We start from the raw sequence: 25,671 nt of genomic DNA on the forward strand, positions 1-25,671 counted from the left end.
ATTAAAAACTTTTATCAACAGCGCAGAAACAAGTAACAAATATATTTATACATAATTTTTTTAACTTCATATTTTTTCACTTTTGAATTAATCAAACTTTTCAGCTAGGCTATTATGGGTATGAGCTATAGCATATGCCATATTTAATGCTGTTTACATACACAATTCTTTCAACAACACAGAGAGTTTAATTAATTAAAAACTAAATTTATAATATACACATAATTTATTATATATATATATGTTTTCTTTTAACCAGCCACAAACATTTTACAAATTTGCTGTCATGCCTTGCCACATGTGTGTGTGTGTGTGTTGCAAATGAGTGAGGTGTGTGTGTGTTCTTTTTTTTATTTTGGAGTCCAGCTCCGAAATGTGTTGATTCATTTGTTCATAGAGTATTGATCTATGCGTTTCATCTAAACTAAAATTGAGTGGCGCATAGAACTTTGAGTCGGCGCAGCAGCAACAGCAAATCGCATTCTTTTTTGGCATAGTTTACATTTATGATTTATGTATTGTTAATTGTTGTAATATTTTCTATATAAGTTTTGTATTCGTTGTGATTGTAACAATTCGCTTGAGTAGTGCAAAGAGCAGTCGCTAAAGTGGGCGTGCGCAAGCGCCTACCAAAAATAAAGAAACTTTGTGCACAACATGTTTGAAATTTTTCTTGTTTTCTCTTGACTAGAAAAATGAAAAGAAAAATAGGTTTTTGTATAGAAACAAAATAGTTCAAAATTTTTGTCGGTGAGTAAGTTTATAAAAATAAAAAAAAAGAGTGTAGTTTGAGCAATGCACAAATGGAATGAGTCTTAAATAAACATTGAATTTGTTGTAAGCTTTGGATACGGATCATAAATGAGATCAATATGTGACATGTGTGCACACCCCCCGACCCTTAAATCCCCACTTTATCGACCTCGCACCCTGCACGCCCAAATAGCTTTATTGTGGCTTCTAACCGTAGCTATAGCATACGTTTATATAACTATTACACTGCACTGCAAGTTTAGTGTTTTGTTTTAGCTTTGAATTCATGCTGCAAATTTCAGTTGTATATGGATATTTATATATATATATATAGGTAGTTTATATATATATAGAAACTAGCAATAGTAAGAAAATAAAAAAGTTTCCAATGCAATTTACAAAGTATATAATTTATACACATATGTAATAATAATATTAATAACATTTATAACGAATTCAGTCAAGTCAGTAAATTTGGTTTACAGAAAGCAGAAAAATAATAATAAAAGTAAACATACAAATTACTTTAGGCATAATCATAATAATAATAATAATAATAATATTTATCAAAATGTGCAGACAAAGTTAACATGACAATATTTTTTTGATATTTTTGCTTGCTTTTCTTTTCATTTAAGGAATATATTTTGTTTGTTGTCTGCCGTTTAAAGTCGTTATATAGAAATAGGGTTACGTTTTACGATTTACATTTAGATGTACACATATTTGATATATATGTATATATATATAAATAGTTTTTTTTTTATGAATAACAACTATTGTATGTATATAATTTCAAAGCTTTTGCGTTTTGAAACATTAACTCACAGAGTATTTCCATTATACAATATATAATTTGTTTTTGCTTGGGTTTTAAACATTTAACATTACAACAGCAATGACGACAACGACTGCTGCCTTTTTTTTTGTTTTTACTCTTTAGATACATATTTATAAATAAGTTTTTATAAATGTTTACACAAATATTAATCTTCTTCTTCTTCATCATCATCTTTCGCTTCTGCCTAGTGTTTCCGCTGGAGCCGGAAACGCAAGCGTACGCATTGTGTTTGTCTGTATATATGTATATGTGTGTAGGCATAGACTGTGTGTGTGTGTGTGTGTGTGTGTGTATGAGTAGGTCTGAGAGGAGCATAGGTGCGGGTTTCAGCTGAGCACTTGAACATCGGCGGGCAATTTGGTTTCGTTTTGAGTTTCTATGGGCCAATCGGGCCTATATGGCTTTAGATGCCCACGAAGCCGTAGACCTCCAGTACGCGTATCTCAAAGTCACCCGACGGACATAGCGGCGGATTGTTGAAGGTCTTACAGCTGTCCGTCTTGCCAAATCGTATGTTCTCATCCATCCAAATAGCTTGGCCCTCACTGTAAAGTACAACAAAGAAGTTAATCAGGTTACAAATGTGAAGATATATATTAATTAAACATATATTTGGTAAAAACAATAAAAACTTTAACTGAATATAAATAAAGAATATGTTGAAAATTGCACATTGCATGTCATATGGAAATTCTTAAATTCTGTTTAGTTAACATAACAAAATACTTTCACTGACATATCTGTGCTATGTTAAATAACAGTGCGCTGTTTAGCATAGTCAACTGTTAATAAATCAACTCATTAACAAAATGATTTAAATTTATAGAAGTGTCAAACAATTTATAAAGGAATCTATAGAAAATTATACATTTAATTAAGTGAATGGAAAAATGGTGCTAAGCGATCTTGTCATCGATTGCTTTACTGAAACCAATTTATAACAAATCTAAAGCAGATATAACTGTGATATAGATCAACCACTCCATAGCGTTAACAGCACAATGTTATTGCCACAACTTAACATAGCGTTTACAGAAGGTTTATAATGTTTCAGTTTCATTTTCAGCTTCGTTGATTGGTTTAGTTGATTTCGACTTACCCGCCGCCAATTGTTATCATTTTGGAGTCAGCTGCCATAAAGAGCTCGGAGCTGTGGCCCAGATCGCGATCGCCTTCGATGCCCACCCAGGGATACTTGGCCCGCTCGGGATACAGCGAGAACAAGAAGGTTTCGCCGGTGCCAAAGTAGGCCTGTCTCTGGCCCTTGTCATCCTTGACATTGCGCTCAAACCAGCGCGACGAGCAATAGGCGCCAAATACCTGAGTGAAAATAGAATGGAATTAGAAGCGCATTCTAATGATAAAGTCTCCCACACCTACCTCATTGTTGCACGTTTTGATCATGAGCAGCGTGGGCTCGTGCTGCTCGACGCGCACGTAGAAGGTCGTCAGGGAGCAGCCGTGCTCCTCGGTGGTGTAGAGCAGCACCGGCTGGTACATGGTGATTCGCACGGGCAGCCAGGACCACAGCGTGAACAGCTGTGAGAGGGAGTAGGGATTATGTGAAAACAAGTTAATAAAGCTCTGTAAGACTAGCTGAGATATATTATTAGGCAAAATTAACTACGATTAACTAGAAAAAGGGTAGCGTTAGCCAATGTTTAAAACAGTTAAAATAATTATATATATATATAGATATTTACTCTAAATAAACACACACAAAAAACAATATTAGGCATTTTGGGCGGGGTGGTAGATACAGAGCGATAAACAGGGAGACAGAAAGAGAGACAAATGGTAAGGACATATTAACTAGAACATGAACTAAAAGGCCAAAAAAAACTAAAAGCCAAGTTAATACATGAATCATACATAAAGAATATTAATTATATATTTATTTAAAACTGAAAAATCAAAATCTACAAATACATAAACGAAAAAAAAATACAATTCGATTTTATTGAGATTTTTTTCTTGCTTTGATGCACAGCAGCAGCAGCAGCGCATTTATTGCAGCGGCGCAGTGCATGTTAAACTGTTTGCTATGACTGCCAAACTGTCGGCCTGCCAAACTGTAAATTGGAATGGCTCGATTAATGAATGGTGATTGCGATTTGTGTAGGCTCTATATATGAAGGTTTAGTTTACCAATACAAGGGACGCTCACACACACACACACAAACACACAATTAAAGAGAGAGTGAGAGAGAGAGAAAGTGGGTGAGAAAGTGAAAGGGGGGGAGAGAGAGAGAGAAATATTGGGATAAAGATTTAGCGCTAATTGGGAAACTTTTTTTTTGTTTTTTTATTTTGTTAAATTGTCTAATAAAACGGCACAAGATGTAACTGTTTTATTATTGGAATGGGAATTTCTTTGGATGGATCATTCACGATTTGTTGTAAAATGTTGGCTCGTAATAGAGATATGTGCTTACAAATTGTCTATCCGTCCAGGTTTTAATGAAATTCGTTGTGCCCGGTAAACCAAAATGCTATGAAAAAAGATGATATATAGCAATGTCAAGATTAGATGCGACTCGATTTGAATGATCGATTGAAAGTTTGACATAGGATACAGATTTCGGGGGTGGGGTGGGCTGGGGAAGGGAATAAAACTCGGCGAGGGGAGGGGGTGGTGGGCCCTTCTGCTGCTTAAAACTTTCAAAGGCTAAATTAAATAAAAACAGAAACAGAAAAACTAACTATAAAAAAAAAAAAACAAGTTGTAAAATAATATTTAATACTTAATTATGCTATATTATGTAATGCCAACAAAATTGGAAACTCGATTCTTGCACACATCAGAGCATGCAATGTGGACTGTGGCGGGGGGAGGTGAAGCACCTCGCTAAGAGCAGTGTTTTTTTTTTGGGTGAGCAAAAGAGAAAGACTTTGATTTGAGGTGCAGTTTGATAAGCGTTACATTCCGTTTTCTTGGGTGTGTGTGCTGTATGTATTATAGAATACTTGCTTTACAATAATACTTTAAAAGAAAACATATGTATGTATATATATATATCGAGTAGGGATAACTAGCAAAAAGTTAGCAAAGTGGCGGTTCGGCGTTTCGACTGCTCTCTTCTGGACTTACATCTTCGTTCTTACAGACTTGACTTTTGAGATTGTGTATGGGATAGACACCCATGGCGATGGCTCTATGACCGGGCGACTTTTCGCCCTGTATACACAATGCCATACACATACACATACACATATAATTATTTAGTTTTATGCACATGATATATAATGTCAGTTTCGAAAGATGTGAAATTTCATGTTGATAAAGCGCACGCATGTTATATTTGTTATATTAATAAGTATTTTTATATTTATAAGAATTTTGGTTTTCGATTTTTATTATTTTCAGTTTTTTTTTTTGTCATTCAAAGTTTGCCAAGGCAGCGCAAAATACAAGAAAAATAGAAATAACATTTTATATATGATATATTGAAAAAGTTAATATTGATATATAGAACAATTTTTGGCATTAAATTGGGTCTCAATTGTGGCTGTGGTTGTTTTTGTTTTTGATTGTGTTTTGTTTTTTATATATTTCTTTTTTTTTTGGCCTTGGAGTGCAAAAGAAGTGCGATAACATAAAATGTTTAATAAAAACTGAACTTAAATGCAACTTTTTGTTTAGCAACGGAAATGGATAAGTAGCTTTTATATATATTGTAGTTGTTGTTGTTTGTGTTGTTGTTATGCATTGATTAAAAGTTAGAGCAAGGAAACTCAAGATAAGTTTTTAAAATTGAGTTTTGTTAAGTATATTTTTGCAACGAAAAGAAAAAGAAACACATTCAAAAAACACAACAAAAAGAACTGTTGGCTGTAAAACCGCTATATCATAAGCTGTAAATCCGCTAGAATTTTGAATTATCAGCGTGGATAACAATTTAATCCATAGCGTAGCCAATCGAAGGATAAAACATAAAGAACATAATGCCATATCCTGCGCATGATTTTTGCTAGCTAGAAAAAGCTGAAAACATGCGTAGGAGGCGCTTTTTAACTCAGAACTCAAAAGTGTTTTTAGTTAATTATTTATGAAAAACAAAACAAGCAGAGTTTGAACATCAGTCAGCATTATCATCCTATAGTATATAGTAATATATGATCTATATATATATATATATATACGTATTTTATAGCCCCATACCAAATTGCGACAGCTCTCGGAGTGCAGCTTCTGGTTTTGTTTTTCAATTGGATATTTTTTCAAGTGAGTTGAGTTGAGTTGTTGTTGTTGTGTGAGTTTTGAAAGAACACAAAAACAATAAATCAATAGAGTTTTACAGTTGTTTACCATAATTAGTTAAGTTATATAAGTGTGTGCGGTGCTGTGTGGATAAAGAATAACCGTTATATTTGGAGCAAAACCTAAACCTAAGTTGAACTGAAGTCTAAAAAAAACCAAACTTGGTTTGGGTGCAGTTCCAAAGACCCTTGAAAACTGTTAAATTGAGTTATGCATAGCTAGTATAGATAGGTGGTAGGTTTTGCCTGGCTGTTTGTGTGGTTCTGAGTGGTTGTGGGTAGTTGGGGGTTTTATGGGCTTCTAACCGAGGCCAGTGTCTGTCGTTTACTTACCTCACGTATGGTCAATGTATGTGACATCATTTGGATGTTGACCTGCGACTGACTAGTGGGCAGATTATCACTTGAACGCGATTTGATTAATTGCTTCGAGCCGCTATTGAATGCGGATCGGCTTTTTAGTAGCATTTCAGTCTTGATAAATATTCTAGAAATATACTGGGTACTGGAAAATGAAAAAAGAGAAAAATATTTGATTAGTAATATTTCAAATGTTCACACAAAGTGAATGCCAATTCAATAGCTTCTCATTTGTAATAGATATATCTACATTTAATCAAGGCATAGTTAATACATACGATATATTAATCGAGAATAGGAAATAATTTAATTAGATTTTGAAAAAACAATCTGAATAGCTTAACTAATGATGATAATGATAGATATGATTAGTGCATGTTATTTTTAATTGCATATTAATATTCATATTCATATTCATATTCATATTCATATTCATATTCAAATTCATATTCATATTCATATTCAAATTCAAATTCATATTCATATTCATATTCATATTCATATTCATATTCATATTCATATTCCAAAAGGTTTAAAATTGGATTGTTGGGAAGTTTAGTTAAGAATAAGTAAAAAAGGATAAGTGAAAAACTTTCTAGACCAAAGCTGGTATCAATACATTTGTCTTTATAAATATGCAGGGTATTTGCAGGCATATAGTCAAAATTGCATAATAATATAAGAACAGGGTAAATGCATATTTGCTTGCTCAATTTGCTAGCTTTATCTATTATATATCCAAGATTGACAATAGTAACAAGATCTGCTAATATAACATTAGCGCATTATCAACCTGTGATCCTGCATATTGATTTGAAAGTTACAACGAATCTTTATTAGGATACACGCTGAATATAGATTATAAATATTTGTATTGATTCAATATATGATAAATCATGTCGCATTTAATAATTATTTTCATGTTAATTCTTTTTTCTCGTATTACATTATCATTATCATGTAGAGCATACTGTGAAAGTGGCCTTACCTGAGTCCCCTAATACTAAAAGCGGCATGGAGCAGCTTAGCCGGAGATACTGGTATCTTTTTGCAGAACTTGATGAGCGCATTGCCAATGTCGTTTTTAATATTGTCCGGACTCCATTCGTTGTTCGACTGGCATTCCTTGTGAAAGAGATTGAGTATGACCAGGGCGACGCGATATAGCACCTTGATGCCCTCATGGAAATAGCAGTCCATAATTCGCACCAAATGCTGAAAGGGCAGACCAGCTAATATCCACCAGCACCAGTCCATGAAGACGCGCTCCAGCTTCTGGCTGGGACAGATGCGTTGGAAATACGCAATGGCACTTTTCTAAAATTAACAAATACATTTATTTATTTGATCTAACTGATCTATTTGTTTGAGAATACATACTGTGTGCTTTTTGGCTATCTGCATGACCGTCTTCCAGGTGACCTCATTCTGCAGTTTGGTTTGATTAATGAATGTCTTCTCCTTGCTGCCCACAAGTCCGGCCAGGCACAAATAGGCTTCCTCCTCTGCAAAGCAAAGTAGTAGAAATTGTTGTTAGCACATTTTATATTTTATAACTTGATCTTGTTGCATGGCAGTATTTTTTTTTTCTAATCTACAACGGTATTGAATTGCATTTTGCTTGGAAAATCATCTCGAGCTTAATGAGAGGCCTAACCTTAGCGACACAACCGCAACCCACTCACCCACCGCTCGGCCCAGCGTTCTGCCTCATATGTGCGGCTTGTCTCTAATTTAATTGCACAATTTCAAATTGCAATTTGCACTGCAGCTTCCTGAGCTCGTTCCACAATCCGCGTTCAGCGCATCGTCGCTTGCGGCTGATGAGCTTTGTGTGCTTTGCGGTTTCGGTGTGGTGCAGAGCCTCGAGGGCGTTACCGCAATGACGCAGCACAAATCGCATTCAATAGAGCGAACGTTGGAAATGCACAGAGAGGAAGGAATGTGCTTGACCTTGAAAATACCCTATATGTAGTACATATTTAATCCATAATAAATCATGCAGAGCTCACAACTCACGTACACAGCTCACATATGCCGACGATTCGTGCGCTTAAAGCTCTGTGCACACTCTATACAGGACTTTAAATGTACGAAGAGCTTTATGGGACAAAGCTTACCAATACATGCATAATCGAAAATGCACTTGTGTAAGCCATTTTTGTTAGATGCAACAGATAAGCAATAATAGGTTTAAGACAAAGAGCAAAAACATCTAGAATTAAAAAGAAATATGTACACATATTTGGATAATACTTATATGGACTCAATGCTGAGGTTTGTTTTGAGAATAGAAATACCTTTTATTACTTTAAAGACAACAGGTTACGCTTATATAAGCAGCCAGTTGTGCATGTGCCTGCACTTTGACCGCCTTAAGTTTGCAGAGCTAAGCTCCGGGTCAGGTTTTATTGGGATCCAACCGGCAATTGTGTTTTTATAGCAGCTTTTCGCCACAATTAACTGCCGCACAATTTGTTTATTAAATTAGTCATTGCTGTGCACATATATCGAGTATTTGATTTATAAATTAGCTCAAATTATGCAAAAGGTGCTGGAGACGAGAACAGACTCTGCTGCTAAAAATAATACCACAGATATGTATTTTATTTACTCGGTTCTGTTCGGAATTTTTATTTTTGCGTGTCGCAGTTAGGTTTCGTGTGTGGCTCATTAGCAGCGTTAACTGTTTACAAAACTGATTACAAATAATAACAACAAAATACTTAATAAACATTTTGTGTAGCATTTAAAATGCAATTGCCATTGGGTGGGGGCGGCTTTTTTAATATATTTCCGAATGCTTATATATATATATTTTTTGTTGACTCGCCCAATTAGCGATCGAGGACTTTAAATGCCATTTAGATATGGTTTTATCGTTTACAGTGGCTTACATAAGTAAATGCCAGTTGCATTGATTTGCACATAAACAAAGAGCCTGTCGCTGATGTGTGCAGCAGCCCGCTTTTAGCTTTTAGCTTTCAGCTGTTATCAGCAACGGGCTTATCAGCTTTTAAGTACGGTTCGTTGCGGTTCATTGCGGCCTAAGGCGGTTTGACTTAGTTTATGATTGCCCTTAATAGTTATTTAATTGTTTCAAATGTTATCAATTGTTTTGACAGACTGCAAAAGTTCAAAGATACGCAGCACACAGGCGTAGGACGCAGCTCGTATCTCTGAAATGTATCTGTATCTTTGCATATGTGGGTGTATCTACATGTTGCGGCTTATCGCTTGCGGAAACCTACAACTTCTGATAAGCGACATCCCGCTGCACTATTTGCTTAGCGTATTTTTATCATTCATTATTTGACTTGAGTTCTATTTAAGGCACGGCATTTGTTTCAGCTTGTCTTCTGCGAATTTCTCTGAGTTTGCTTCACAAATAGCCAAAAATAAGTAAATTATTAATAATATTTAATCGAGCACTAATTGCTCTGCTTGTCTATAAATAGTTGACAGCTGCAATACGACAATTGGCTGGCCTGCTGCTAAAGTGTGTGGGGTAAGGGGAACTTTAATTTTATGACACCAATTAAACCGATAACCAACAGCAGCAGCAACAATAATAAAATATTTAATAAAACTGGCTTAAGAAATCGCTGCCCGGTTCACGTGCCGTCGCCTATGTAGTTGTTGTTGGACAGCTTTTCCCTCATTCAATCATTTGTATAGACAACTTTGATGTACTGCAGCTGAGCTGCCTTTCAACATATCTGGTCTAAATTCATCATGCTTTGGACACAAAACAGCAGGCCACAAGCAACAAAAAATAACAAAAAAACATAAACAATGTTTTAAATACCAAAATAGACGCGATGCGTGTTAAATGAAAACCATAGAAATATTTTTCTAACAAATTTTTTTCTCTCGCAAACGCTAATTGAGCTGCGGCAGCGCCATGTGGAAATTGCAATGCCCTTTAAAAAATAAACAAAACGGCAGCCGAACTTGAAACGCGTGAAATAGCTCAAAGTCGCGTTTTATACTAATTTTTACAATTTTGAAATTATTAAAGCTAATACCGTTTAATATAATACATAAAATATGTATGGGTTAAAAGTTTGAGAAAATTAGGAACAAAATGTATTTAAAATTTAGACGGGAAGAACGAAAAAGTTTTGAATAAATAACTATTTACCAGCGAATTCAAGTCATTTAAAGACATTCAACAGACCCTAAAAATAAGATTTTATAGACTTTTTTAATTAAACGCTTATCCTGATTTTACTGAAAGATGATATTATTGACTAATTTGAAATATTTTTGGTAAAATATGGTTTAATGTATTTTTAATTTCATTTAAATTTTTTTGCAATGGAATCAATCCGTACTTGCTGATTTCCACCATACGAAAGATTGTGAAATAAGGTTTAGTTATTTTAAAACATAGCTAGGCATAAACTGGGACTCAAATGACATTTGGTTTGGCTCCGTCTTGGCTAGCCATGCACTTGGAAGTATAGGAACTTCAAGGCACGCACTCGAGAGCCTTACAAGTCAAAGTGTTTGCACAAAAGTTGCGCTTCAAATAAACTGAATATGTACCAAGTATATATATACCAGTCGCATCAGTAGGAAACAGTGGAACTGCTTAGAAATGTAACTATTTGATGTCAGGTTGACATTTACCTTTCTGCAAATTCAGTCACGCACAGTAAACATGGATATAAATAGAGGAAAGCACAAGAAGCACTCGCCGCTTAGCTGCATTAGAAAGAGCTTTTGCGCGCACATACAAGCGTAAAGGCGAGCACGTGCTTGTATTGGTGAGCTTTGGCTTCTATGCTCGACATTCATGAATATGCAAATGATGAAAAAAGTATCACCATTCAAGCCGAGCACTGGGCAAGTTCTTGGTGCGTCAAGTCGAATGATTCTCTTTCTGTATTTTATATCGCAGAGCACGTAAGACTTAAGTGCTTATTTATAGAGCGGGGGCTAGGTAAGTTGGGGGTGGGTTTGAGTGCGTCCATATAAAAGCCGTGCAAAAACAAATAGGCAAAGCTCGACAATGTTTGGGTAGGGCATAAACAGAAAAACAGAATAACAAACAGCCATAAAATAAAAGCAAACCCAAAGATGATATATAAAAAGTGCGCATTTGTTTGGCTTCGCTGCGTTCGGGACTCGGATACGGGCTGGGGAGTGTGGCTATCTACATGCGACTGCTAATGCGAATGCGAATGGCTTTGCCCAATTGTATTTTATGTCAATTTTATGCTCACGTGTTGGCGTCATAAGCAACAATTGCTGAAATACGACGTTTACTAAAAATAAACTACAATTATAATTCTAGATCTAAAGCAATGTGGATGTAGATCTACAAATGTATGTCACATGCCGCAACTACAGTGGTCATACGGTAAAATAAACTTAACAGTTCGTGGGTTAAGTCTTGTTTTCTATGAATTGTAATTTGTGAAAGTCATTTGATTTTCTATTTAAATAAAACTAAGCCAAATATCATATTTCTAGGATTTTTCTAAGCAAAAATAAATATTTCAGTGTTGTTAAACAATAGAAAAAGGTTCTTTTTCGTGAAGCTAATTGATTCTGTTAACTAAATGTTAATAAGCAAAGAAAAACAAAAGAAAATATAAGGAGATTCTGAATTCTGGAAAACAATAAATTAAATATTCGTCCATTCTCAAAAAAACAACAGCATTTAAATTATGGCTTAAATTGGTAGGTAATTCGAATTGGTTTACTTATTATTTTAATCTTTTTACCCATTTCCAATGGGTTCAGTGTATAAATAGAGAGCAAAGTATTTTGTGAACTCAAGAAACTGCTTATCATGATTTCTATAAAGTTTCAAATGACAAGTGTAACACTTATTGAGCAACCACTGTACTGCAAAATTTGTAGTCTTGTGCCGTGGATCTGTTACTTTTATACAAGTGGCAAAAAAAAGAAGAAATAAATAAAAAGAATTTGCGTAAAATTCAACGCATTCAACGCAGACAACAACCAACGACAAGTCAATGACGTCAACAAGATGTCGACAAGCAGTACAAAGTGTCAATATGGACTTGGTATATATGTATGTATTTTATTGTACATACATGTGTGTGTACACGAATGTATGTAAACATCGCGTACATTTTTTATACATTGTTTATGTGCGACTTTTGAACTTGAAATGCACGAAATGCTGATTGAAAATGCAGCTCAAAAATAATTTTTTCATTCTTTATTTAATGTTTTTATAATTCATATATTTTCGTTACTGAATTGTTGATTTGTAATGTTTTTTTTTTTTTTATAGGATGCTTTCTGCGACCTTCGCCGTTTGTGTGCACAGAGTTTACACATTCGTAATTTCATTTTTCAATTTCATTTGTTTCGCGTAAACAATGGACCTTTGTACCCTATGCCAGGGGGGGGGGGGGGAGGGTGAGAACTATTTATAGCCAATGTGGCGACTACCTTGAAACTGAAACTGGCCCGGAATCGCAATCTCCAGACGCTACAGTAATTTTTGCGCCGTGTAAACAAACCTCCAAATCTGGAAGAACGAGACAAGTAGACAGAAAACAAATGGAGAATAAAATGTTGTCGACTTTAAAAGTCGACCTCTTTCCGTGCCGCTTGGACGGTGGCTTATCAGGCGCAGCTTTATCAGCTGCAGGCGGGCGGTGGGCAGGCGGAAGGCGGAGGAGGGGAAGCAGAGCAGAGCTGTCATGTGCCTCTCAAGCAACGTCGCATATTAATCGCAAGCGTCACCCATCTATTGGTTGCATTTAGCGGACTTTCTACGAACAGCTATAGGTATATTTTCCCAGATAATACATATTCTAAATTGTGTGCGCCACACACTTGAACCCAGATGCAAATCGATTAATTGTCTTGTTGTTTCACAGTTTCTTAATCTGAAGAACCATATAGTAATTTCACAAATGGGGGTGTTCAGAGTTCAGCCTTTGAGATTAACTGATTATAAGCCCCTACACTCCATGTGTCCTGATATTGCGGCGCATGAACCACATTTTGGGGTTACAGTATGGAGGCCATGCAGCTGTCATTTTTAATCTAAGCCAGGTGATGGCCACATGAGAGCTGCGGAAATCTAAATCGAGCTGACAATGAAATTAAATGGGAGAACTTTTCCGCTTTCAAATATGCTTCTTCTTTTCCTCTCTACAATTCATATATTTTTATATTGTGTGAAACTTTTTATAGAAGTAATGGATTGAGTGCTAAAACAATCTTTCATCTAAAATCATTATTGGCAAGTTTATCCAGAGACGCAACGGAAAGGGAGCCGGGGGCATGATGATGGGCGCCGGAAACTAACTTAGACTTGATTAACACAAAAACTACTTAAAGGTGGAAGAAATCGGTTTACTGTTCCTGCAAATTAATATGATAAAGTATCTCCCATCTACAGTCAATTGCATCTCTCAATTCTAATTGACACTTAACTTTAATTTGGCAGAGACACGCAACTTCGAATCCCTCATTAGAATGTTAAATCTTTCAACTTTTACAGTTTATATTAAACACTTTGAAAAATATATAAAGTTTAGGTAAAAACTAATTCCCACATTTAAATAGGTTAAGCTGTCATGCAGTAAAATTAATAATCAATTTATTAATAAAGATACATGGTCAAATCTGTAAACAAATTCACATTAAAATATGTCACTACAAAATGTTTATTTATTTATGGCAAACGATTGAAAATTTAAATGTTTCTCTTCAAATCGTTTGTTTAGGCTGGCAATAGGCAGCTCTAACAATCTCTGCCCACATGTAGCCAGATTAATCCAATTTTAAACCGCTTAAAGATACAAATTGTAGCAAATTAATTGGCGTCGAGTCACAGCAGACGCAAGAACAACAATTGAGTTAAGAGATCCGATGCCAGACACACATTTCTGGTAACAAGGGCGGAAACTAGTTTACAACTAAATATGTAGATACATATGTGTATGTGTGTATATTCTTTCTATAAACTGTAGAGAAGTGCGATATAAACTAGAACACTTAAGTAAAATAATTAACATTGTTTAATGAATGTTTTCGTAACCAGCAAAGAGCTGGGGAATAACACTCATGAGCTAGCTGGAATGAAAGCTGGGTTAGCTTTCAAAGGCAACATTGAAAATTATTGCAATTAAGACTTACATATATGTATGTAAATTATAGAAAATTTCCAGTAATTAAAAAATGCTTTTGTTAAAACTTGTAGGAAAAAACTTTTGAGGAATATTACGAAAAATTACCATAAAATTTGAGCTTATAATTCTCAAGTGGTTTAAGGTTTTGAACTGAGGACAAGGCCCTGCAAATCTAGAGTCGATAGCAAAGTCCGCTGATGATTGAACCGAAAGATTCTTGAAATAGTTATAAAGACAAATTGCTCTTATTTTTGGTCGTTATGACCAGCATTGAGCTCGAGCGGGCCAGCTTTAAATTTACTCTCCTAACACTAAATATTGAAATTCTCAAACGCGCCTCAACTCAGGAAATAGTGATTAAAGAAGAGCTCAAGGCCCAGTAGAAAATGGGCCCAAAAGGTCACGCATGCTTACCTTTAACAATACACAAGTAAATATAAATATATGTACACACATTTCACATGCTCGTAGGGCCGAGCCGAGTGTCTTATTGAATTGAGTGTATTTGAAATGGTTTAAATTGTTGGCTCATTGCCTGTTGGCCAAAGCAATTAGCTTGAAAAATCACGATACATCAATTTGCGCCCAGTTGTGATTTACTTCGGGCAGCGATTTACAATTGTGCCAATTACTCAGGTACATTTTGTTTGTTTAGGCGACAAAAAAAATATATATATAAATATATACAGAAGTAATGAAAAAAACAAATATTGAACAAACTGAAACTGAGCGAGTGCTGCGATTCGAAGTGCGTAAAGCGCGTAATTTATGTTAATATATATGTAGAAAACGAATCACCATCGAGTATTTCTGCCTCCAAGTCATAAATCGTTGAGGGTGTGTGTCACGTGAGTTTCTTATTCAACTTTTATAGAGGGTATTACAATTTTGTCACGAAATGTGTAACTAGGCTTGACCAGAAACATTTCCGGATGGATTACTATATTACATAGCTGCCATAGAAATATTCGGTCAAAGATTAAGTTTTTGTCTCTAAATGTTTAAGAGATTTACGATTATTAACATGCTGCTTACTTATGAACATCTTATATACATATGTTATTAGCATCCGTGCAAACGAACACTTTTCTATGCTTGAAGATATTTTGCCCAAGGTCGGCCAATACGATCTCACATATCGGAACAATCGATCGGCAATAATGCAATTCCATTTGATGGGCATTCAATATTTGCCATGCCCAAATACTACTGCTCTCTCTTGTTTTTACTTTAATAGGAAGTTTTAGCACTTACCCGACATGAAATGCAAAAGTAACGATGTAATCGGATACAATACTGGACTGTAGGTAATGTCGGGACAATCATAGCCCAATACATTCACGATGCGATCGGCAACGGCGCGTCCCGTGCTGGTCAAATGATACGGCAAACAATGTGTGGCATCCACAAAGGCGGGCAGCATGATGGGCTTATCCGACAGTTCCGTGGTGCCAAAGACCTGTAAAATAATTATATATATATATTATTAGTACTTGGCTATACGATTCGGTCAACTTTAGACGCTCACCTGATGCACCATCTCCCAGTAGAAGCCATCGAGCATGTTCTGCTTGGTCAAATGCTGGGCGCACAGTGCCGGCCACAATTGGGAGCGTATCGGCGAGTTAATTGGCCACGAGTTCTCCCTGAGTATACTCTTGACATCGCGCTTCTTGCCCTGCTGCAGCAGCTGTTGGATTTCGGTGAACGAGCGCAGCGCCGGCTCTTTGCCTGGAAGAGCAAACAACATGCGAAGGCAAACAAAATAATTATTTAGTCTCAAGTCAAGTGAATGTGGCTTAGGATAGGTCATGAGGCCCATTTGTCTAACAATAAACAATAAATTAAGCTAAAAACAATATTTTTAATGGCAACTGTAACCTACATATACGTATTTCTGATACCTATTCCAACTAATACTATCGACTAGTCGATACCCTGTAGCGTATATATACTTATATATATTTCTGATACGTAAGTATAATAATAAGAAGTAGGTTAAATGCCTTACTTTAAAGACCAAGCCCTGCAATGCACTTACGGATCTTTTTGTAAACATATATATTATATATATTTTTTAAAATTAAATATTAAATTTAATAATAATAAAAATATTTGAATCACAATTATAGATGATAAGCTATTATTACCCAAATTATATTCAACCAAAAAATTTTTGCTGCTTTATCTTTAAAGTAGAAGTAGAAAGTATTTGAACTCGTAGCATTGAAATTTATAATAAATAGCTCAAAAATCTCTTATCTTTTCTGACTTATCCTTAAAATTGATTTACAAAGATGGAACAGTTTTACGGTCTTCCCAGGAAAGATCAGTTCTAGGTTCCTTAGTCAGATATTACTTAACAAACTAGAACTGATCTATCCTAGTTTATCGAGAAATGGTAATGAAATTTGTATACGCTATAAGCGTGATATGTATAATTAATGATATATAGACATATATATACTTTGGGCATAATTGTGTATAGATAAACATGCATATATCCCTAGTTATAAGGGGCACAGTTCTGCAGACAACAAAGAATTGTTAAATGAATTTAGAAAATAAGTTATATGCACTCTTTCCCTTCTGTTACATGCATATCCACGATTTGACTATACCCTGAATGCCCAATTTTAAGCGTATAGGGTAGGCGAGTGGAAGACTAACGTGCTGCACGAACGTGCGCATTGTAAATCATGCAACAGCGCAGTTTTATAAGTATAAGCATCTATTTATAGTATATTATAAAGTTTATGATACAGTAAACGCTTGTTGGTCAGTTGAAGTGGGCGTCCGATAAGTTGGCCAGTTGCAGCCGCCATTTGGCAGGCCCACTTAAGACCCTGTATGACATTATGATTGATAAGAAATAAATGCTCAAATGCTTGCCCCAAACAGTTGCCCTGAAGTCGACGCAAACCGATTGAACTTGCAGCTGGAGGCCGCAGAAACTGAAGCCGAGTGAATTTTGTTATAGAAATAAGTCGACTTGAGCTTCAGATAAGTACGTAAATTTGTCAGCAAGAACGCAAATATTACTCATACGTCAGAGTGGCAAATAAAATACTTGAGTTTTGCAATTAATGTGAGTGTGCGCGAGTGTGCTTGAGTGTGTGTTTATTGCAGTACGCGATAAGCTTTACTGATAGATGCTTGTTCTACATATACATAGATAGTTGATTTTAAATGGCCGTTGGGGCTGGGGCATGTAATTAAAATTGAATTGCAATGATAACAGAAATGCAACATTGATAGATATCGCTTGAGAGTTAAGTATAAAAGGTAAATATATATACATATATTATATATTTTACATATATTATATCGCTCTTTCATAAAGCTTTTGCAGATAGGATGTAATAAAAATTTAAAGGTAAATAAATTTGAGGGTAAATATTCATTTAAATTGATATGAAACTGGAATTGTCTTTTCTTGGTATTGATTATTATTGAAAGTTGAATTACTTTATCTGTCAGTTTAAACATGCCCTTATCATGTTTTATTGTTACATTTCAATTTCAAGTATAATTCAATTTCGATTTGATTGACAGTTCGACTTTTCTATTCAACTTTTTCTACAGCTTGGTGAAAGAAAGTGGAGACTCAAAATGCACGGTGGGGGGGGGGTTTATTAAAGTATTTAGTAAATACTAAAATGTTCACTGTAGTTACCCTACGTGAAGGTGCACATTAAGATGGGGGCTCGGAAAATTCCATTCGTATGAAACTTTTTTGCTAACCATCAATTGCATCAATGCAGTTCAAAGCTTTTTTGCCTGAAGTTTTAGGTTTGCAATATATGTATGCCTGCTTGTACTTACATGTATGCATGTTTGTTTTGCATGTATAAAAAACATGTATGCATGGACATGTATTACATACCTACATACATAAACACATACATGCATGCATACATGCATACATACATACCTACATACATACATACATACATACATACATACATACATACATACATACATACATACATACATACATACATACATACCGAAAAACAAACAAAAAAACACTACACTACTAGCTTAGCATGGAAATCTGAAGAGCCTACTTGAATTCTTGAGAATCGAGGAGGACAGCACTTGGTAGAAATTCGTTTTATTTAAATTTGCAGCATAGCGACGAATAAGCTTGGCCTGCGTTTGGTATTAGAAAACAAACATGCATGCGTATATATATACATAAATGCATACATACATGCATGCATACACTAAAACACACACGCCCACACACATATATAATACTTATATGCCTTCGTAAAAAATACTTGTAGAAATATAAACAAACTATTGAAGTAATACAAAGGGATAAGGTATTAAGCATGAGCAATGGTAGTAATTGAGATTAGCATAAGAACAGTGTTTAACATAGTTTAAACGTTTTACATAATCATTTGTTAACATAATGCCTGTTAACAGAATGACAAAATGTTAATTTAAGGGTAAACATAATAAAGTTTATCGTAGATCGTGCGTTGTTTCACTATGATAAATATTTTAATTTTAAAGAACATTAAATTAGAATTACGCACCCCACAGGCGGACACAACTATGACAAACTGACAGTTGTAGATCGATTGTTGGTCGGCATTTTGGAGTATTTTGTGCTTGGCTACGTAATAGAAACAAACTTATCGCTGGTCAGCTGCTTCTTCAAGGAGAAGCCCCTTGTGACCCCCCTCGTAGACACCCCATTGACGACATTGTCGAAGTACACTCGAATGCTTGGTGAGAGGGGTCGAGGCGTTGGAGTTATTCGAAAGTTAGCTGCCATATTGATTAGGTATCGGGGCGGCGGGTAATTGATTGTGCATCGGGTACATGGCCCATTACCTGGCCAGCCGACAGCTGATCGATTTTTGCATGCCAGTCGCTCGTCTGCTTATCGCAAGCGTTCGATTTATTTGCTATTCGCTGTTATTATTGGCGCACAGATAAGCGACCAACCCAGCGCCATTCATTGGGCTAACTTGTTCATTTTAACGAATCACAACAGATACAACAAATTACAATCAGCTCTGTTGCTTATAGATATCATAACCTGTAATTACTCTAGAAAGGGTATTCTGGTCTTGTGCATATGTATGTAACAGTCAGCAGGGAGCTGTGAGGCTATAAGAGTTTGGAATGTTAGCTACATTTTAAGTGCAGGTAAAATTTATTTCAATTTATCGAAAGTTCACTTGGTTTGATAGTTGCCGATAAGTATCGATAATCAGCCAGAGAATACAAGCTTGGTATGTAGCTACTTTTACTGCGGTTAAAGTTTATTTTAAATTATCGAAAGTTTACTTCGTTTGAAAGATATCGATAAATATCGATAATCAGCTGGCATATTATTTTAATTTATGCATATTTCGGAGTTTATATGAACTAGAGTCTCCTAATTTAGTATGCGGGCTCTTTTATAGTGTACAGTTACTTTCAAATTTGTACAAATAATCTAATTTTTAGAGTTAAGTCCTTGGGCCTTGGTATGTACACACATTGCAATGCCATATTTGTTCCCTGAAAATGTCATAAAGATCGGACTGTTAACAACCAAGTTATTCAAGAATGTTGGGCTAAGCGCGTGAGAAGCACAACTATTACAGGGTATCTGCTGGCCGGCTACTCTCCACAAGAAGACTATTGTTTTTCATACTGCGCCTTGAAAACAATATTTTTTTCATTAAATTATAATTTAACCAAAATTGTGTTGTGAGTCTCCGCTGCCAATATCAAGTGACGCGAGAATGATATAGTTATGGCTTTGAGAAAGCGCATGGGATGGTCGGGGCCGGGTCCGGGGCAGGGGGCCGTTGGGGGTGCCGAGTGTTGTAAATGCAATAACAATAAAAACTGGTATCAACGAATGAGACTCGTTTGCATTTGCGGCGCATGTGTGTGTGTGTGTGTGTGTGTGTGTGTGTGTATGTGTTAAGCGTGTGTAATTAATCTCCGTTCATTTGCATTTGGACGATTCGCGATATGACAATGTTTAGAGAAAAAGTGAACTCAACCACAAGCACATTAATGCATAGACGACACACAACACACACACACACACACACACAGACACACAGACACACAGACACATTTCTATCAAACTATATATGCATATATGTATCTTTTGATTCAATACGACTTTTGCTGCGGTTATTTTCCTATCGACGACATCAACTTCATTCAACTGGAAATTAAATCATTTTTTTTTTTTCAATTTAATCCATTGAAAATCAGTGAAATATACGCAAAGCACTTCATAATCAGCTGGCTGGCAATAACTAATTTATTAAACGCTTTTAAAATGTTGCATAAATTCTCAAATTGCCATGTTAAATTATAATACAAAACGCAATCAGTTTTATTGACAATAAACAGTTGAACAATAAAAAGAAATTAAACGTGAATTAAGGTTTAAAGCAATTAAATGTGAAGTGCGGAATTGGGATTTAGCAAGAGGGTGGCTGACATATATACTAAAATTATTAACTCAATTCAAAGAGTCGCTGGACTTGTAATAATTATAAAAGGTTCAAAAAATAAAAGATCCTTATTCTTATTAGGAGGTATTTCAACAACTAATTCCACTTTTTGAGACCCCAAACAAAATAGTTTTGTTTAATTATAAACAGTCTAAATAAAATTCATTATGCGGGCATATTTCTACAGTTAATTCAAATCTTTGAATTCCCCCAAAGTAAAATATTTAATTAAATTATAAAAAAAATACAAATAAATTAATTAAAACCAATATATATTTATATGTATAGCCCATATTTAGGCTTTCCTTTTAAAATTCAAGAATACTTTAATTAGTATTTAAAGCAACAGGAGAAATTAACTAAAAATAAAAAATACAAATTAATTGTAATTATTTAAAGAGATTAAATTATAAAAATTACCTATTTATTTGGCGGTATATAAAAAAACATATAATCATGTTCTTTCCATTTAATAATTATAATCTATATTCCTTGTTAACCCTCCTTAAAAATATATAATCTATATTCCTTATATTCCTCTTCAACTAAACCTCCTCTAATAAGCTTTCAGGCTTTTTATCATAACTTTAGGCGCCAAAACAAGTTACTGTCATTTAAATAAGTCTAATGTTAGTTGTTAACATTTGTTTAGACTCGGCTCATCAGGTTAATGAATGAGATTTGACAAAGCTGTTGAAAAATCTATAAAAACTGACAAGTTTTGCCCCCGACTTGAGTGAAAGCTAAAAATAAAATAAAGGCATTTAAAGTTTAAACAATTTATGGTGTTTACACTCGAAATTAGTTTGGTTTATTAGCATTTGTTTTTCTGGTTGTCGTTCTTATTGTTGTTGCCGTGTTTGGCATTGTTTGCCTTGCTAATGTTGCTAATGCTTTGGGGTTCTGTGAGGAGAGTTTATTACCTGGACTGAACTGCCAGCACTGGCATTTCGTTGTTATATCATTCGAGCTGGCCGCTATAAAGAGGGGCAGCTCGAAGAACTTTTCGCACTCGGGATCAACGTAGACGCTGCTCCGGCGACTGCTGAACTGGTCCAAGTCCCGTATGCCCAAAACTTTGCCAACCATCTTGTTGTTGTTTTTGCTTTGTTTTCTTCTTTTTTCTTTTTTTTTTTTTTTTTTGGTTTAATTTGCTTTTTTTGGCACCGAGTATTTTAGTTTGTGTAAGTGTGTGCGTTTTTCTTTTTCGTCACAGCCACAACAAATACATTTATGTAGATTATTTTGTTGTTTCTTCTGTTATTTGAATATATTGTATATTTCGCCGCTTGTTTTTATTGTTTTTTTTTTATATGTTTTTTTTTAATTTATTGCGCTCTGCAATTTGCCTGCTTCGTTTATTCGTCGTGCGAGCGAGCGAGCGGCGCAGCACTTGAATTTAATTAGCAGCACATTCAAATTTATCAATTCACATTTTATATTATTTTTTATATGCGGTGTTGTCTTTGTTAATTTCAATAATTTTGCATTAAATGTTGTTTTTATTGTTGGTGGCTTTTTATATTCCTTGGCCTGCGCACGGGTTGAAAAACAACATTAAACAAGGGTCTGCGGCGGTGGGGTTGATCGTGAATCGAAGTCAAATCGAATTTAAATCGAGAAACTCTGAAATTCCGTAGGCCTACGTGCGACGCGTTCGAATGCGTTCAATGTTCTCATCGGCGGGCCGGTTTCTTGTGTGAATGAAACCGAAAGCTCAGCCAAATGGGGTGGCCAGAGAAAGAGAGAGGGAGAGCACAGCCGGCCAGCCAAGCAGCGCGAGAGCGTGCAGTCGTATCATATGTGTGTGTGTGTGTGTGTGTGTGTGAGTTTGTTTGTGTGTGGGCGAGCGGCAGAGCGGTGGGCGATCACAACCTGGCGCGTGCAAGCTTCGTTAAAGCTTTCTAGCTGTTCTGTGTGTGTTTGAGTGTATTTTTATTTTCTTCTTTGGGATGCGCTCGCTTTTCGGTTTTTCTTGATTATTTCATTTTTTGTTGCTTTATTTTATTTTGGCGCCGACAACGCTGACAGCGACGTCGACAGCGTCAACAGCTGTTTTCTGTTTTCGTTCTGCCTGCCTGTTGCTCGCCTGTTGACAGCTACAACTCTTAATATGTGTGTGTGTGCGAGCAGGCGAGACAGCGATAGCGAGAGAACGGGAGAGCGTGCGACCCAAATCCCAGTGTAAAATGCTTTTATAAATAGCCCGCCCCATGCAAAGTGTGGGAAATTTCGTAAGCTTGCGATTTGGCAATGCAACGAAATGTACCACAAGAATTTTGGTACCAACATTTTCCTGCAAACTTGAACGTAACCGTAACGAGCTCAGGTTGAGGAATGCCCTTTTGAAATTTGTTTACGGCCAAATTTTATTTGGGAAAACAAATTAGATTTATGATCCCAGCTGCGTGGCAGCAGCGCAGGCAAGTGGGAAAAATGTGGAAATATTTGTGGAACATTTGAATGCTAACGGATAGGTGCATTTTTGTGACACAGTTACAGTAGGGGGGTAGCGAAAATGCAGTCGGTTGGGTTGAATAGAAAATTTATTAAAAATAATTTTTGTTGTTGAAATATTTGCTTAAATTTGGGTAGCTTTATTTGCAAATATCAATCAAGTTCTCTAATATACGCTATTTCAAACCAAATTTAAATATGAATTAAGCCAAAGAAACAAAATCTTTCTTTTTACAGCATTATTTTTGAGAGATATAATTAATATTATTTAAAATTTACTCTAAAGTAAGATTTCGTAAATTAAAAGTTTACGAGAAATTTTCCACTAGGTGGAAATCCCATTATCATTTCACATAAACGAAAGCTCTTCCGGTATATTAATTCATTTCATAGATACATTTTCCATATTTCCCTGCTTCATCTATATTTCTGTTGTTCTTTGTTTCATTCAGAATTCACGCATACGTTAAACCCAAAATATTTGAAATGTTTTCTTTAACCTCACGTGATGTTTCTCTATTTCCTGTGCTACGAAACGCATTTCAATGGGAAAAACAACAATTAAAACGATTTTATTCGCCGCTTTCCGTTCGCCTGTTTTTCTTTTGACACCTTTTTGCATTAGTTTCGAATTTAAATTCAATTTTTTTTCCCATGTTTCGTCAGTCAAGGAACGTGAAATCTCTTGTTTACATACTCGAGATGTATGAATACATATAAATAAATATGTATATGAATATATAATTATATATATATCGTATATAGAGAAATGTAGCTTTATATGTGAAAATTGAAAATAAGCAACGCGTGGCCAGTGTGAGAATTTTCACGTTGGGTTTTTCATAGCCGTCAAAAGTCAAATGATTAATTAGACGAGCTGCTCAAATACTTGTACATATATGTATATGTGTGAGGAAAATATATGGGGAAAACATGAAAAATCGTTGGCAATTTTCTAGAACTAGCTCTATCGGCTACCTTTGAAATTTTTGCTGCGCTGAGTCAAACCAATTTGTAGCGCCCGACTGTCAAAAAAACCAAAATTAATTCTTGCCCAACAGCTCAAAATTTATATGCTTTATACATTAGATGTGGCCCAGCTAGTATGTATATGATGAGTCGATCTGTGGATAAGACCTCCGTGTTTAAATGTCTCGTAAACAACAAAACTTTCGTCACGTTTCGCCGACATTTGGTTGGGGCCAACTGCTCATAATGCATATCAAATGACGTGTGCCAAGTTTAGATTGACATTTAGATAAAGCACAGATAGATAAGTGCTTGGAAAAACGATAATTTGTTGTTTTACAGATAATGTAATAAAGTTCCAAGTGTTTTTATCAGCTGAATCTATTTAAAGCTGCCTCTGAGATTGTTTGAGAACAAATAGAATAATATTTATGTTATGCTAATGGAAGAACGGAATAGTTGGAAAAACCAGTGAAAATTTATGTTTTTTAATATAAGCTATTTCCAAACGATATTATTTGTAGAACCTTGAAATGAGCTCAAGTTTCTTTGAATGATAAATAACAAAATCAAAGCTGTTCTTAAATGTTTATAATCTTCATACAGAGGATGTAAAAACTATCGATATATTTTAATCGATTTTTGATAGGCAGAATTAATACATTTATAGATTTATAGAAACAATCTTAGAAAAGGATCTCTTATTACTTAAAATGCATACAAATTTAGTCATTAACTTGAAACACATTCTAATTTTATCACCATATATGACTTAATTAAACAAATTAAAATCTTAAAATCTTTCTAAGGGCCAATCGGAAATGTAAATTCCACCGAAACACACACATTACACTATGCAACAAAACAACATTTGATAAAAAAGATATTTCTTAAAAGATTGGTTGCCGCAATAACCGAAATATTGTTAACAAATTTTCCTTAGGCGGAAAACAAATTAGATTTATGAGTCCAGCTGCGCGGCAGCAGCGCAGGCAAGTGGGAAAATTACTGAAATATTTGTGGAACATTTTAATGCCAACGGATAGGTGCAATTTTGTGGCAAAGTGACGTTAGGAATAGGGGGAAAATTGGAAAGGGAAATGATTGCGAGAGTTGGGCGAGCTGGAAAATGTGTTACAAATAGTTTTTGTTGTTGAAATATTTGAAATATTGATAAATGTTTCCTAGGCAAGGAATTTTCTTATAACTTTCTCAACCTATTTCAAAAAGCTGAACATTAATGACAAGTCAAAAGATAAAGCAACAATTGAGTCCTTTGCACGTGATTAAAAATTTAATACTAAGAAAATATTCAATTACAAAATATTAAAAAATAAAAGAAAAATGTATTAATTTGTTTAAACTAGTTATGACTCTAAAAATCATAAAATATCGAAAAATATATATATATTTGCCA

At 35.1% G+C, this 25,671-nt stretch overlaps 1 protein-coding gene across 9 annotated transcripts in view; it reads right to left on the minus strand.

Moving 5' to 3' along the window:
- Window positions 1-9: 9 nt before the first annotated feature.
- Window positions 10-25,671, minus strand: part of sky (GTPase-activating protein skywalker) — a 70,335-nt gene continuing 44,673 nt past the window's right edge. The window contains exons 3-12 of one of the 9 annotated variants that reach the window (XM_064695273.1): window positions 15,872-16,074; window positions 15,598-15,802; window positions 7,595-7,719; window positions 7,203-7,531; window positions 6,188-6,359; window positions 5,757-5,786; window positions 4,686-4,772; window positions 2,975-3,133; window positions 2,694-2,914; window positions 10-2,139 (exon numbers count right to left, since the gene is read on the minus strand). In XM_064695273.1, the coding sequence (XP_064551343.1) occupies window positions 1,998-2,139; window positions 2,694-2,914; window positions 2,975-3,133; window positions 4,686-4,772; window positions 5,757-5,786; window positions 6,188-6,359; window positions 7,203-7,531; window positions 7,595-7,719; window positions 15,598-15,802; window positions 15,872-16,074 (1,673 nt within the window). In that variant the 3' untranslated portion in view covers window positions 10-1,997. Of the gene's footprint in view, window positions 2,140-2,693; window positions 2,915-2,974; window positions 3,134-4,029; window positions 4,087-4,685; window positions 4,773-5,756; window positions 5,787-6,187; window positions 6,360-7,202; window positions 7,532-7,594; window positions 7,720-15,597; window positions 15,803-15,871; window positions 16,075-21,751; window positions 21,936-25,671 lie in introns of those variants that run through there. The other 8 variants (XM_064695265.1, XM_064695267.1, XM_064695269.1 and 5 more) reach the window with 8 other exon arrangements.

The sequence above is a fragment of the Drosophila montana genome, unplaced genomic scaffold, assembly GCF_035044405.1.
Source record: "Drosophila montana isolate Dmon_TW-CO22-7 unplaced genomic scaffold, ASM3504440v1 contig_3734_1, whole genome shotgun sequence".
NCBI lineage: Eukaryota > Metazoa > Arthropoda > Insecta > Diptera > Drosophilidae > Drosophila > Drosophila montana.